General features: G+C 37.0%; 1 protein-coding gene across 1 annotated transcript in view; it reads left to right on the top strand.

Moving 5' to 3' along the window:
* The window catches only part of LOC100750831 (sperm-tail PG-rich repeat-containing protein 2), a 438,268-nt gene extending 429,782 nt beyond the window's left edge, over positions 1-8,486 (top strand). Inside the window, exons 13-14 of the mRNA XM_035451543.1 lie at positions 4,153-4,310; positions 8,191-8,486. Of these exons, the coding sequence (XP_035307434.1) occupies positions 4,153-4,284 (132 nt within the window). The 3' untranslated portion in view covers positions 4,285-4,310; positions 8,191-8,486. The remainder of the gene's footprint in view (positions 1-4,152; positions 4,311-8,190) is intronic.
* The last annotated feature ends 6,288 nt before the right edge of the window (positions 8,487-14,774 follow it).

The following is a 14,774-nucleotide window of genomic DNA, read 5'->3' as shown; positions in this document are numbered from 1 at the left end:
TTGGATATAAGTTTGTCTATCTTGTTGATTTTCTGGAAGAACCAATTTCTTTCTACATTGATTCTTTTTTATTATTTGAATTAGAAACAAGGTTGTTCTACATGTCAATCCCAGTTCCCTCTCCCTCCCCTCCTCCACTACTACCCCCCCCCAGCTAAAACCCTACCTATCACATATCCTTTCGTTTCCCCAGGGAGGGTGAGGCCTTCCATAGGGGGTCATCAGAGTCTATCATATCCTTTGGGATAGAGCCTAGGCCTACCCCCGTGTGTCTTGGCTCAGGAGGTATCCCTCTATGTGGAATGGGCTCCCAAAGTCCACACTTATGCTAGGGATAAGTACTGAACGACTACAGGAGGTCCTGTAGATTTCCAAGGTCTCTTCACTGAAACCCATGTTCCTGGGGTCTGGATCAGTCCCATGCTGGTATCCCAGTTATCAGTCTGGGGACCAAGAGCTCTCTGATGTTCAGGTCAGCAGTTTCTTTAGGTTTCACCAGCCTGTTCTTGACCCCTTTGCTCATCACTTGTCCTTCTCTGCAACTGGATTCCAGTTCAGTTCAGTGATTAGTTGTGGGTGTCTGCTTCTACTTCCACCAGCTTCTGGATGAAGGCTCTGGGATGGCATATAAGTCAGTCATCAATCTCATTATCAGAGCAGGGCGTGTAAGGTAGCCTCTCCTCTGTTGCTTTGATTGTTAGCTGGTGTCATCTTTGTAGATCTCCAGACCTTTCCCTAGTGCCTGATTTCTCTGTAAACCTAAAATGTCTCCCTCTATTATGGTATCTCCTTTCTTGTCATCATCTATTCTTCCCATGACTCAACCTTTCTGCTCCCTCATGTCCTCCTCACCTCTCACCTGTTCCCCTTTTCATTCTCCTAGCTCCCTCCCCCCTCCTCCCATGCTCCCAATTTGCTCAGGAGATCTTGACCCTTTTGCCTTCTCCAGGGGACCATGTATGTCTCTCTTAGGGTCCTCCATGTTTCCTAGCTTCTCTGGCAGTGTGTTTTGCAGGCTGGTAATCCCTTACTCTATTTCTAAAATCCACATATGAGTGAGTATATATCATGTTTGTCTTTTTGTGATTGGGTTACCTCGCTCAGGATGGTTTCTTCTAGTTCCATCCATTTTCCTGCAACTTTCAAGATTCCATTGTTTTTTTCCTGCTGAGTAGTACTCCATTGTGTAAATGTACCACATTGATTCTTTGTATTGTTTTCCTAGTTTCTACTTTATAGATTTCAGCCCTCATTTTGATTATTTACTAGCATATGCTTATCTGGGGTGAGTTTGCTCCTTTTTTTCTAGAGCTTTCAGTTGTGCTGTTAATTCTCTGTTATTACTATTCCCCAGTTTTTTCATGTGGGCACTTAGTACTATGAACTTTCCTCCTAGTACTGCTTTCAAAGTGTCCCATAAGTTTGGGTATGTGGTCTCTTCATTTTCATTGAATTCTTGAAAGTCTTTAATTTCTTTCTTTATTTCTTCCTTGACCCAGGAATGTTGCAATTGCACCTTGTTTAGTTTGCATGTGTTTGTAGGGTTTCTGCAATTTGTGGTGTTGTTGAATTGTAACTTGTAAGCATAGTGGTCTGATAAGGTACACGGAGTTATCCCAATATTTTGGTATCTGTTGAAGTTTTCTATGTTGCCAAGTATGTGGCTGATTGTAGAGAAGGTTCCATGTGGCACTGAGAACAAGGTATATTCTTTTGTGTTTGGATGGAATGTTCTATAGATGCCTGTTAAACCCAGTGGGGTTGAAACATCTGTTAGTTCTTTTGTTTCTTTGTTAAATTTCTGTCTGGTGGTTCTGTCTAGCGATGAGAGTGGGGTATTGAAGTCTCCCACTAGAAGTGTGTGAGGTTTTATGTGTGATTTGAATTTTAGTAATGTTTCTTTTAAGAATGTGGATGCCTTTGCATTTGGGGCATAGATGTTCAGAATTGAAACTTCATCCTGATGGATTTTTCCTGTGATGAACATGAATTGAACTTCTTTGTATCTTTTGATTGATTTTAGTTTGAAGTATAATTTGTTATATATTTATATTAGGATTGCTATACCACCTTGTTTCTTAGGTTCATTTGATTAGAAAATCTTTTTCCCAACCCTTTATTCTGAGGCAACGCCTGAAGTTGAGGTATGTTTCTTGTATGGAACTGAAGGATGGATTCTGTTTTGGCATCCATTCTGTTAGCCTTTGTCTTCTTATAGGAGAGTTAAGACCATTAATATTGAGGAAAATTAAGGACCATTGAGTGTTAATTCTTATTTATTTTGTATTTGTTGTTGTTGATGGTTATTGTGTGTGTTTTTACCCCACTTTTTGTTTCTTTTGCTTTAGGTAAATTGAGTTTTTCTATTGCCTATGTTTTTATAAGTGTAGTTAAATTCCTTGGATTGGAGTTTACCTTGCAGTACTTTTTGTAGGCCTGGTCTCCTGGATATGTTTTGTTTAAATCTGGTTTTGTCATGGAATCTCTTGTTTTCTCCATGTACAGTGATTGAAAGTTTTGCTGACTATAGTAGTCTGGGCTGGCATCCGTTGTCCCTTAGTGTAGGTAGAGTATCTATCCAGGACCTTCTGGCTTTCACAGTTTCCCTGGAGAAATCAGATGTAAGTCTGATAGGTTTGCCTTTATATGTTACTTGGCCTTTTTCCTTTGCTGCTCTTTATTATGTTTGTTTGGTGTTTTGATAATTTATTGGTGAGGGACATTTTTAGTGGTCCAATCCATTTGGTGCTCTGAAAGTGTCTTGTACTTTCATTGGAATGTCTTTCTTTAGGTTGGGAAATTTTTCTTCTATTATTTTGTTGAATATGTTTTCTGCCCCTTTGAGGTGGGTTTCTTCACCCTTTTCTATACATATTATTCTTAGGATTGGCCTTTTTTATAGTGTCCCATATTTCCTGGATATCTTTTGTTAGGGATTTGTTGGACTTAAGATTTTCTTTGGTCAATGAATCTATTCCTCCTAGTGTGTCTTCCATGCCTAAGATTCTCTCTCCCATTTCTTGTGTTCTGTTGGTTTTTCTTGCATCTGCAGTAGCTGATCATTTACACAGCTTTTCTGATTCCAACATCATTCAGACTGTGGTTTTTCAGGTTTCAAACTTCGCACTGTTTTGTTTCTTGCAATTTTTGGTTTGTCTTTCCTCCATTTCTTGATTTTTTTCTTCTATTTATTTTTTAAGATTTTATTTATTATGTACACAACATTCTGCTTCCATGAATATCTGCACACCAGAAGAGGGCACCAGATCGCAAAAGAGAGTTTTGTGAGCCACCAAATGGTTGCTGGGAATGGAACTCGGGACCTCTGAAAGAGCAACCAATGCTCTTAACCTCTGAGCCATCTCTCCATCCCCCTTCTCCCATTTCTTTAAAGGGTTTTCTCATTTCCTCTTTTAGCATCTCTGTCCTTTACATGAAGTTGTTTTTAAGGTCATTCTCTTTTGCTTCATCTGCGTTGGGATGTTCAGGTGTATAGTTCCTAGACCCTGGTGATGTCATATTGGTTTTCTGTCGTTGAATGTATTCTTATATTGTCTTTCCCCCATCCCTTCTTCCAGTGGGTGCAGCTAGGGTCTCTTAGTCTACTTGTGGGTACAGGCAGGTCCAAGGTTCTCTTCTGGTAGGTGCAAGAAGTTCCATATTCCGATGGGTCTCAAGATAGGTGCAGTTAGGTCTGAGACTCTTCCTCTCTGGTGGGTGGAGGTGGGACTAGCACTGAGATGTCAGCAGATTCTGGATGGTTTGATCTGCCTGGAGCAAGTTGACCTGCCTGCAGTTCCCAGGGCAGGAGATCCCTGAAAGAAAAAATTTAAAAAAATAAAAATTACAGGTCTTAATGCACATAAAATATGTATTTCATTATTAGAGAGTTGTAGGTTTCACCAAAGAGTTTGGTTTCTCTGAAATATACATAACGTTTTTCAAGAATATTAAGTACAATTTGGTTAAGGTCATGACTAATAATCTTTCTACATACTAAAGAATACTGACAGATATTAATCCAAACTTGTAGGGTATTAAAAGAATGATATCAGTGAGTTGGTTTGTATTAATTTTATAACTTATCTAAACTAATCCTTCAAACTATATGGATGATGTAATTAAAGTAAATTGCTTTTTTTTCTCCCTCAGCTCAGTCCATTTTTAAGACATTCTGTTCTGAAGAGAACATACAATGTCACTCTGCCACATCCATCCTCTAAGAAAGAAACTAAGAAAGAAACTACCAGTCGTAAAGGACAAAAAGCTAAACAAAAACTTTGAAGAGACAGGTTGCAGTATTCTAACTGGTGAGTATGATGGACCTACGGAGTCATAGAGATGCATGTGTGTAATTCCACTTCTACTTGGCATTATCTCCTTGTCAGATCCTTCTCTTCTCTTTTCTCAGGGTGGTAAGCTAGGTTTATGGCACCAAGATTCATTAAGAGATCAGGGGAAGATTGTCTTCATGCTCCTACATTTGACTGCTAATCTGATCTGTATAGTCTGCTTTTCTGTTGTTTTTAATGCCAAGACACAGGAATTACCTTAATGTGATTAAGTTACAGGCTCTTAGTTAACATAGTTTTCTATTACAAAGAAATACATTATATCATAATAAATTATAATAAATTAATATTGTGTTCATCCAGATATTGTGGGATTATATGATATGACAGCTTGAGTGTTTTCTGGACAAATTGTACCTAGGCAAACGATAGATATTCTCATATAAATCATTTACAGATAGTAGCTGCAAACTAACAACTGATTGCATCATAATGACGATGATAGTGCTTTAAGCATTGATTTTTTTATTGTAAGTGACGACTACATTTAAACAGTTTGATATTTCTGTATCTAAAGATTATTTATCATTTCAGTGTCTATTATTAAAAGGTATTATACTTCAGGAGTTGACTATGATTATGTTAATTACTAGAGTAGGAATTAGATTCTAAATGAACAACAGTTATTTATCAGAGCAATAAACCTCTAACCTAAAAAGTCTGATATATCATAGAGTTTTAGAGGAACAGATAAAAGTCTTTATTAGTACAACTGACATTAAATATAAATAATTCTGATATTTATATTTAAGAGGGTTGGGGATATTAGAGGAGTATTTTACATTAAGTACTGGAATAATATTTCAGACCTATTCTGTTAAATGTAATATCCTATTTTTCATGTCTTTAATTTTTATGCAGTTATTATATAGTATAAAAGTACCTGAGGCCAAAATTATACTTATATTGGTCAGTGAGGATCTAAATTGGTATATCCACATTTTAGATTAGTGACCACATCAATATTGTGTAGAGAAAAGTAATGTCCTTATTTCATTTTAATTTTTGGAGGATTTTTTGCTAAATAAAAAATATTGAGGTTGGCATATATTTAATTTCTGCCTATTGAAACTGCCAGTGTCTCATCATCACTCTCCCATTCTCTTAATGAGCTGTTTTTGCTTTGAAGATTGTGTCTTTCATGTGCTTTCAGAGATCAGACAAAACAAAACCTAAGCCAACACACACACTTAATGTTCCTAGATTTTCTTGCATTCAGCATCTACCTCAATGTTCTTTGATGTTTGCAATATTTTGCATTGTATGTTTTGATGTTTTTTATCAGTCATAAAAATTATCACCTATTATTTTTTAAACTGTTGCTGTTCCATATCCTGTGTCATCCTAATTTGACAATATCTTTGTCCCAAGTTTAATATATCCTGAATGGTCTCATGTGTATTGGAGACTATTTTCTTTATATTTCACTTTATTTTTTGTTAAGAAATTCTTGTACTCATCAATCCTCCATCATATAACCTGAAGTTAATTACATCTACTGTTTTCTTAATTTAAATCATTGTTTACTTTTTCAACTTTACCACTTCCATCTGACTAGTGTGCATAATAAGCTCTCTGTCCTGTTAACATGCTATAAGCATTCCACTCGCCATCATCTTTCAACCATAGGTGATAACTCTCACTCCAACTCAGCTTTGGCTCTGCTTGTAGTGTCTGTTTTATGTTTCTTCACCATATCTCACAAATGACTAATAAGCTGTCCAAATGAATGTTGCTTATGAACACTTACTACATGCTTGATATTCTGATGGGTATCTTCCCCAAACAAGACATCTCTTTACAGGGATGTGCCAGTAATTGACACCAGCTTTTAGAATAGGGATTCCCTCATGTTTTAGGATCCATATAATTCTTATTACCCACATTCTCAGAGGCTAACCTTCCTGTCATCTACCATGAGGTCAGTTAATTTACCATGCCTTTTCTTTTCCTCATCCCTATGCAATGGACACACACTTTGGAACTGCTGAGGCCATTAGCTACCATGTTTAGTGCTGTATGTTGGCCTCGTGGACAAATGCACATGCATTTTGACAGATGTCTTCCATTAGAAAGTTATGTAATGCCAGTTTCCCTCAGTCTCCTCCCTTCTGCTTTTAGGATCCTGAGGATGTCACAACACCAGCTTAAATTGCTGCCCACTTTGTGGCATCTTATTAACTCTTAGGCCTTATCCTGTTTAGGGACTCAAGACATCCCTCACAGGGAGTGCAAGGCTCTCCTTGGGGTTACTTTCTCCTTTCTTTCTCATCAGGTTCCTGGTTCTTCAGGCTTTCTCTGTGGCTTCCTTCATTTCTATGTATTTACACAAAGAAGTTCTTAGTGATACATCTTCAGTTACATCATCTACAGTGTATTGCTCATTTCCATATCTAAAATTCTTCTTTATCACAATTGTTAGTTCTTTTTCTTTGATGCCTCAACAATTCCTGAAATGCTATATCTTCAATGGACATTTACTACTGTAAAAAAGAATTTTGTAAAGCCACTGTCTCTTGACATATGTTGTCTTCTGCAAGGATATAGTCTCTTTAAGTTAACATGTCTACTTAATAGTTAACTTTACCTCTAGATTTATTATTTTTGAAGGTATTATTGTGATGACACGTGTTACTGCTTATTGACATCTTCTACATGGTGAGATACAGAAAAAGTTCCACTGGAATCATTCTAGTGGTCTAGACTTGCCTATTGGAAATAATATCCCTCAAACAAAGTCACTGCTTAACTTCACCAGTATAGATAGATAAGAAGACCCCTTCCATTTTCTCTATGCTTAGGCATTGCTACATTGTCATTGCACACACACACACACACACACACACACACACACTATTAGATTTGCATGCAGAATTATTCTGCACTCCAGGAAATATAATGCCACTTGAAGTCCCTACCCTTTAATTAACTTTCATGAGAAGCACATTTCATGAGAGGCACAATTTTAGAGAGAAGTTTAAAGCTTGGCTGAGCTACTATACTAACTCTCAAGGAGATGAGTGAGCTAATATATTCAAATGTCGACACCAATCCAACTCTTGTTCATGGAAAAGTGGAAAATCTAGACAAAAGAGCAGTGTGCTATGGTTGAAAATGTGAAACTAACCACCTCCTGAGTTGGAAACACATCAGACACTAAGAGTGATAGAACCTAAGCGAGTTCTCATGCTGCAAGTTTTCCCTGTGTCAGACCTGCTGTATCCAACTGTTCCTGGCCATGGAAAGTCTCAAAGCATTGTTTGTTACGTGCAACCTCATGGGCATAAAGCTTAGAATAAACTGGCATTTCTCCACAGGTGAACCCTAATAGAGCCTCTTATATGTTGCAAGTACATTATATAAGTAACTGTACTGTAAAAGAACTTCATTCCCAGACCACTCGTCCTCAGTAAAATACTGAGTATTAAGTCACACATGAAAGTTTTAAGAGCATATTTGTTGATATTTTGTCTTTTACTCTCTGGGATTCATCTACTGCTACAATGCAGCATAGTATGTACAACTACTGTTAAAATATAACACACAGTTGTAGGTGCATCACATATACTAACATTCATTTTAAGCAAGTTCAACTCTCTATCGTACCATTAGGATAACCTAAAAGCCAGGTTTATGGCAGCTACTTGAAGATACTTAATAATTTTGGTTTTTAAAAAAGGGCATGTAGTCAAATCTATTCCACAATTATGATGTCTGGCTATACTACCACACTGGCTTCTTGTTTGGGATAAGAAGTAGCCAGGAAGTGTCTTTGGGTTTAAGTAGAGATGTCTACAGTGGAGGCACCAATCATTGAACAACTTTTCTTTCCTCACAGATGCATCCCAAAGGTAATGTTTCTTAATATAAAGGTAAGCTGACAGTCTTCTCACAGAGAACTACTTCCGGTGTGATGAGGTCATCCATCCGATGCTTAAAGAACAGTTTCCAGTCTATCCTCTGGAGACAGAAACGTTTGTTGCCGTACCACATGTAATTCTTCTTGTTCATCAAATTTCCCCACTATAATATATATATTATATGCATGTATACGTGCATGCATGCATACATACATTCTCCATTGTATTCTTTCTAAACATACTTTTGATGCCTCTATAGGAAATACAGTGCTAAATAAAGACAACTGATGAAAGCTCTCTTTAGAATCTTTCTGTAATTAGAGAATATGGTCATGTTCTGCACATCAACATGTAAAACAAAACAAATGCTGTTACTGTGTGTATGTGCTAGCCACCTAATTGATTTTCTAATACTTTTTCTTTCTCTGAAATTCTAAAGGCATAAGATTTTTTAAAAAAATCACCAAAGGAATATTCACTGTTTCACTTTGTGTTTATCTTATGTGCAAATAGGAAAATAGGGAAAAAGTAATTAAATTGTGACAATTTTCCCCCATGGCCTATGTGACTGGGGAGATGGATATTGATTTGATTTTCTGTGGCAGCACTATTTGAATATCTTTGTGGGATACTTTATGACAATTCTGCACAAGTTACAACATGTGCCTTCATGATGGTAATCATTACCTTTGATCCCTAGGATAAGACTCAAAATTATTGCTTATAGAACTGATCTTGTGGTGATGAATTCCCTCAGTTTATCCTTATTTGAAAAAAGTATTTATTTTTACTTCATTTTTAAAAGATAGTTCTGTTGATGAGTTCAGTCGTCATGGCTGGCAGGATCTCATGCATTTGCTGCTGGCCTGGGAGTTTACTATTAAGAACTATGCTGGAAGTCTAATGGGAATTTTCTTGCATTTGTCTTGACACAGGGATCTTCATGTTTTTTATTCTTTCTCAGAATCTTGAGCATGACATATGTCAATGACCATGACATGTGACAATGATGGCCCATTTGGAGGTAAATCTAATTAGTTTTGCTCCTTTGAGCTGCCTATATATGGGTATCCATATCTCTTAAGCCTTCTAAAATATTTAGCCATTACTTCATGTGAATTTTAAATTCCTGTTTTATTGACCTTCTGAACTTATAATAATGGGAAGATTCAGTCAATGGTATCACAGCTAATATATTTTGTCAGTTTTTAAAATCCAATCCTATCACTTCTCTTCCTTTCTTTTCTTCCTTTCTTTTATCTGACTAGATTATCTCAAAAGACTTGTCACGTTCTGAAATGCTTTCTTTTCTTTGTTCTAGCCTGTCATACAAGACAAGAACAAATGGTATCGAACTGATTCCAAACTAGGCTCCAAAGTTCTGACATTTTAAAATACGTGTATCTTTGTTGAATTTTACATACCACTGTATTTTTTAAACGTCTTTGTATTGTCTCTCTGTGTTCTCTTGGCATTTCACTGAGTTTTCTTAGGATCTTTCTTTTGAATTCCTTTTCTGGTATTTCCATTTGAAATCTACTGCTGGAAAACGACAGTTATTCTCCAATAGAGAAGCCGTGTTTCCTTTTAAGTGTGTTTCCCTGTGCCAGTATCCATTCTTATGCTCTGAACATCACATTCCTGGTTTTATGGAGTAGCTTTTGTGGGGAAACAGTTTGGCTGTTAGTTGAGATATAGGACATCAGTGGTGGTGCTTCAGCTTTGATAATAGAGGAACTCTAAGTTTAGTTTAGATGTTTTTTCTCCAACTGTCATTGCTGTCTGTGTCTTTGAGTGTATCTTTAGGCTAGACTACAGCAGTAAGTGAAGTTAGTTGTATTATTTTGCCATGGATATGGGATCCCATGAATATATGTCCCCAGTTGCAGTGAAGTGAACAATGATGGCACTTGGTTGTGTCATCAAGCTGCTGTAGTTTCAATTGTGTTGCAGCACTATCTGTCCCCGAGTCCCTTAGGGAAAGTGTCAGTCATGGCAAGTGTTATAATCCCACCAAGCATGGTTCCTGAGCTCAATGATACAAAGTTTATTTCTGCTAGAACCCTCATAATCAATCAGAAGTTGTCCATGGAACTAGCAGTTACTGCCCCAGAACAGCAGAAGGGGCACATGCACGTAGAACTCAAGCTTGTGGCTATGAAACCTACCAGACCTAAAACAAGAAGACGCTGAAGAAGGGTACACCAGAACACAATTCTACTTCCATCAGGACTCAGCCACAGTTCCTCAGGAAAGGTGGTAATAGATGTGGCCTTTGTCACAATTTGTCTTCTATAGGATGAAAAATTCCTAGAGTGTATTCCTAGGTAACAAAGCAGATAGGAAACTCAGCAGTCCCCAAGAATGCATGTATGGTGGGATCATGGAGTTCTCCAGCAGTTGAAGCTCCCCACTTGCTGGTGTGATTGGGGTTGGTGATACTGTTCTGCCTGCTTTTTTCCTAGCAGAATTGGTAGGGACCCTATTGAAAGGTGGAGTTATAGTTGGAATTTTCTGTTCTTTTTTCCTTTGCAATGCTTTTCTAACTCTCCTTGCTATGAGGGTTCCAGGCTCATCTTGCTGATTTACAGAGTTCTCACTTTATTCTCTCAAACATTCTCAAAATTCAGTTTCCTTCTGTTACTCTGGTTCCTGCTCTGTCAGATTCATGCTCAGCACAGTCATATTGTAAATTTAAGTATTAAATATCAAAAACTTGGTAGATGCTACACTACAAATACTATTTTGGAAAACAAATCAGTAACAGAGTGTGATTTAAATCATTGTTCACATTTCAAAAGGATCATTGACACTTTGAGTTTACACAAAAGCTACAAAATTACATAGACAGAAACTGACTTTATCCATATAACATAAAATTAATATAATTAGCAATTCATCTTGATGCATTAGTGAAGATATTTTGCAACAGATTTTCTTGAGTCAGAATGCATTGGAATATCTCCCATGTAATTGATTTTTCAAGGATGCAGCCCAGACTACTATACACATGAAAGCTTTCAATCAATATAGATGGAGAAAACAAGATAATCCATGAAAAAACCAGATTCAAACAATACATATCCACCAGTCCAGCCCTACAGAAAGTTCTGGAAGGAAAACTGCAACCCAAGGAAGTTAACTACAACCATAAAAATATAGTCAATAGATAATCCCACTTTACCAACAGCCTAAAGGAAAAAGGGACAGAATCCCACACACAATTTTGCCATCATTGCCAAATCAAAAACAAGCAAGAGTGAACAATCAATGGTCATTAATATCCCTCAACATTAATGGTTTTAACTAGCCTATAAAAAGACACAGATTAGCAGAATAGATAAGAAGACAGAATCCATTCTCCTGCTGCATATAAGAAATACACCTCAACTTCAAAGACAGATGGTACCTAAGTATTAAAGGTTGGGAAACGATTTTCCAATCAAATGGACCCAAGAAACAAGCAGGGGGAAGAAATCTTAATATCCAACAAATTGGACTTTAAACTAAAATCAATCAAAAGAGATGAAGGAGGTCACTTCCTACTCATCACAGGGGAAATTCATCAGGATGAAGTCTCAATTCTAAACCTTTATGCCCCAAATACAAAGGCATCCATGTTTGTAAAAGAAACATTGCTGAAACTCAAATTACACATAAAACTGCACACACTTTTAGTGGGAGACTTCAACACCCCACTCTCACCACTGGACAGGAACACCAGACAGAAACTTAACAAAGAAACAAAGGAACTAATAGAAGTTATGGCACAATTGGACTTTACAGATATCTATAGAACATTCCATCCATATACAAAACAATTTACCTTCTTCTCAGCGCCACATGGCACCTTCTCTAAAATTGATCACCTACTTGGCAACATAGCAAACCTCAACAGGTACAAAAAATTGAAATAATCCCCTGTATCTTATCAGACCATCATGCTTTAAAGTTAGAATTCAACAACAACACGAATTACAGAAAACCTACAAACTCATGGAAATTAAGTAACACCCAATTGCACAATTCCTGGGTCTAGGAAGAAATATAAAAAGAAATTAAAGATTTCCTAGAATTCAATGAGAATGCGGACACAACATATCCAAACCTATGGGATACTCTGAAAGCAGTGCTAAGAGGAAAGTTCATAGTGCTAAGTGCTCACATGAAGAAACAGGAGAATAATCACACTAGAGAATTAACAGCACAACTGAAAGCTTTAAAACACAAAGAAGCCAATACACCCCAGAGAAACAGACACCAGGGAATAATCAAATTGAAGGCTGAAATCAATAAAATGGAAACTAGGAGAACATTACAAAGTATCAATATAATAAAGAGTTGGTTCTTCGAGAAAATCAACAAGGTAGACAAACCTTTATCCAAACTTACCAAGCAGCAGAGCGTGAACATGCAAATTAATAAAATCAGGAATGAAAAGGAGGACATAACAACAGACACAGAGGGAATCCAGAGAATCATCAGGTCATACTTCGAAAACATGTATTCCTCAAAATTCGAAAATCTAAGGGAAATGGAAAATTTTCTGGACAGATTTCACTTTCCAAAATTAAATCAAGAACAGATAAGCAACTTAAATAGACCCCTAACCCTTAATGAAATAGAAGCAGTCATCAGAAGTCTCCCAATCAATAAAAGCCCAGGGCCATATGGCTTCAGTGCAGAATTCTACCAGAAATTCAAGGAACAGCTAATACCAATTCTCAAAGTATTCCACAAAATAGAAGGGGAAGAATCATTGTCAAATTCTTTTTATGAGGCTTCAATAACCTTGATACCCAAGCCACACAAAGACACAACTAAGAAAGAGAACTACAGACCAATATCCCTCATGAACATTAATGCAAAAATTCTCAATAAAATACTGGCAAATGGAATCCAAGAACACATCAGAGAAATCATCAACCAAGATCAAATAGGCTTCATCCCAGGGATGCAAGGATGATTCAACATAAATCCTTCAATCCATCAATGTAATCCACCATATAAACAGACTGAGGGAAAAAAAAACCCACATGATCATCTCACTAGATGCCAAAAAAGCCTTTGACAAAATCCAACACCCCTTCATGATAAAGGTCTTGGAGAAATCAGGGATAACAGGAACATACCTCAAAATAATAAAAGCAATATACAGCAAGCCAACAGCCAACATCAAATTAAATGGAAAGAAACTCAATGCAATTCCTCTAAAATCAGGTAGAAGACAAGGCTGTCCACTCTCTCCATACCTCTTCAATATTGTCCTTGAAGTTCTAGCTACAGCAATAAGACAACAAAAGGAGATCAAGGGAATACAAATCAGAAAGGAAGAAGTCAAACTCTCACTATTTGCAGATGATGTGATAGTCTACATAAGTGACCTGAAAAACTCTACCAGCTAACTCCTACAGCTGATAATCATCTTCAGCAAAGTGGCAGGATACAAGATTAACTCAAAAAATCTGTAGCCCTACTATATACCAATGACACATTGGTGGAGAAAGAGATCAGAGAAATATCACACTTTACAATTGCCAAAACAACATAAAATACCTTGGGGTAACACTATTCAAAAAAGTAAAAGTCCTGTACCATAAGAATTTTGAGTCTCCAAAGAAAGAAATTAAAGAAGATACCAGAAAATGGAAAGATCTCCCATGCTCTTGGTTAGGTAGGATCACCATAGTAAAAATGACAATCTTGCCAAAGGCAATCAACAGATTCAATGCACTCCCCATCAAAATCCCAACACAATTCTTAACAGACCTTGAAAGAACAATTCTCAACTTTATTTGGAGAAAAACAAAGACCCAGCATAGCCAAAATAACCCTCTAAAATAAAAGAATTTCTGGAGGCATCACTATGATGCCTGACTTCAAGCTCTATTACCGAGCTATAGTCCTGAAAACAGCTTGGTATTGGCACAAAAATGGACAGTTAGACCAATGGAATAGAGTGGAAAACCCTGATATTAACTCACACAACTACAAACACCTGATTTTTGACAAAGAAGCTAAATTTATACGATGGAACAAAGAGAATATCTTCAAAAAATGGTGCTGGTATAACTGGATGCAGACATGTAGAAGACTGCAGATAGATCCATGTCTATTGCCATGCACAAAATTCAAGTCAAAATGGATCAAAAACCTCAACATAAATCCAACCACACTGAAACTATTAGAAAACAAAGTGGGATATACCCTTGAATTAATTGGTACAAGAGACTGTTCTTGAACATTACACCAGTAGCACAGACACTGAGATCAACAATTGATAAATGGGACCTCCTGAAACTGAGAAGCTTCTGTAAGGCAAAGGACACAGTCAAGCAAGACAAAATGACAGCCCACAGACTGGGAAAAGATATTCACAAACCCCACATCTGGCAGAGGGCTGATCTCCAAAACATACAAAGAACTCAAGAAGCTAGTCTCCAAAACACCAAACAATCCAATTAAAAAGTGGGGTACAGAACTAAATAAACAGTTCTCAATAGAGGAGTCTAAAATGGCTGAAAGACACATAAAGTATTCAACATTCTTAGCCATCAGGGAA

Source organism: Cricetulus griseus (genome assembly GCF_003668045.3).
Source record: "Cricetulus griseus strain 17A/GY chromosome 1 unlocalized genomic scaffold, alternate assembly CriGri-PICRH-1.0 chr1_0, whole genome shotgun sequence".
In the NCBI taxonomy this organism is placed as follows: Eukaryota; Metazoa; Chordata; class Mammalia; order Rodentia; family Cricetidae; genus Cricetulus; species Cricetulus griseus.
The sequence above is the reverse complement of the archived record's forward strand: the minus strand, read 5'-3'. Positions and strand labels throughout refer to the sequence as shown.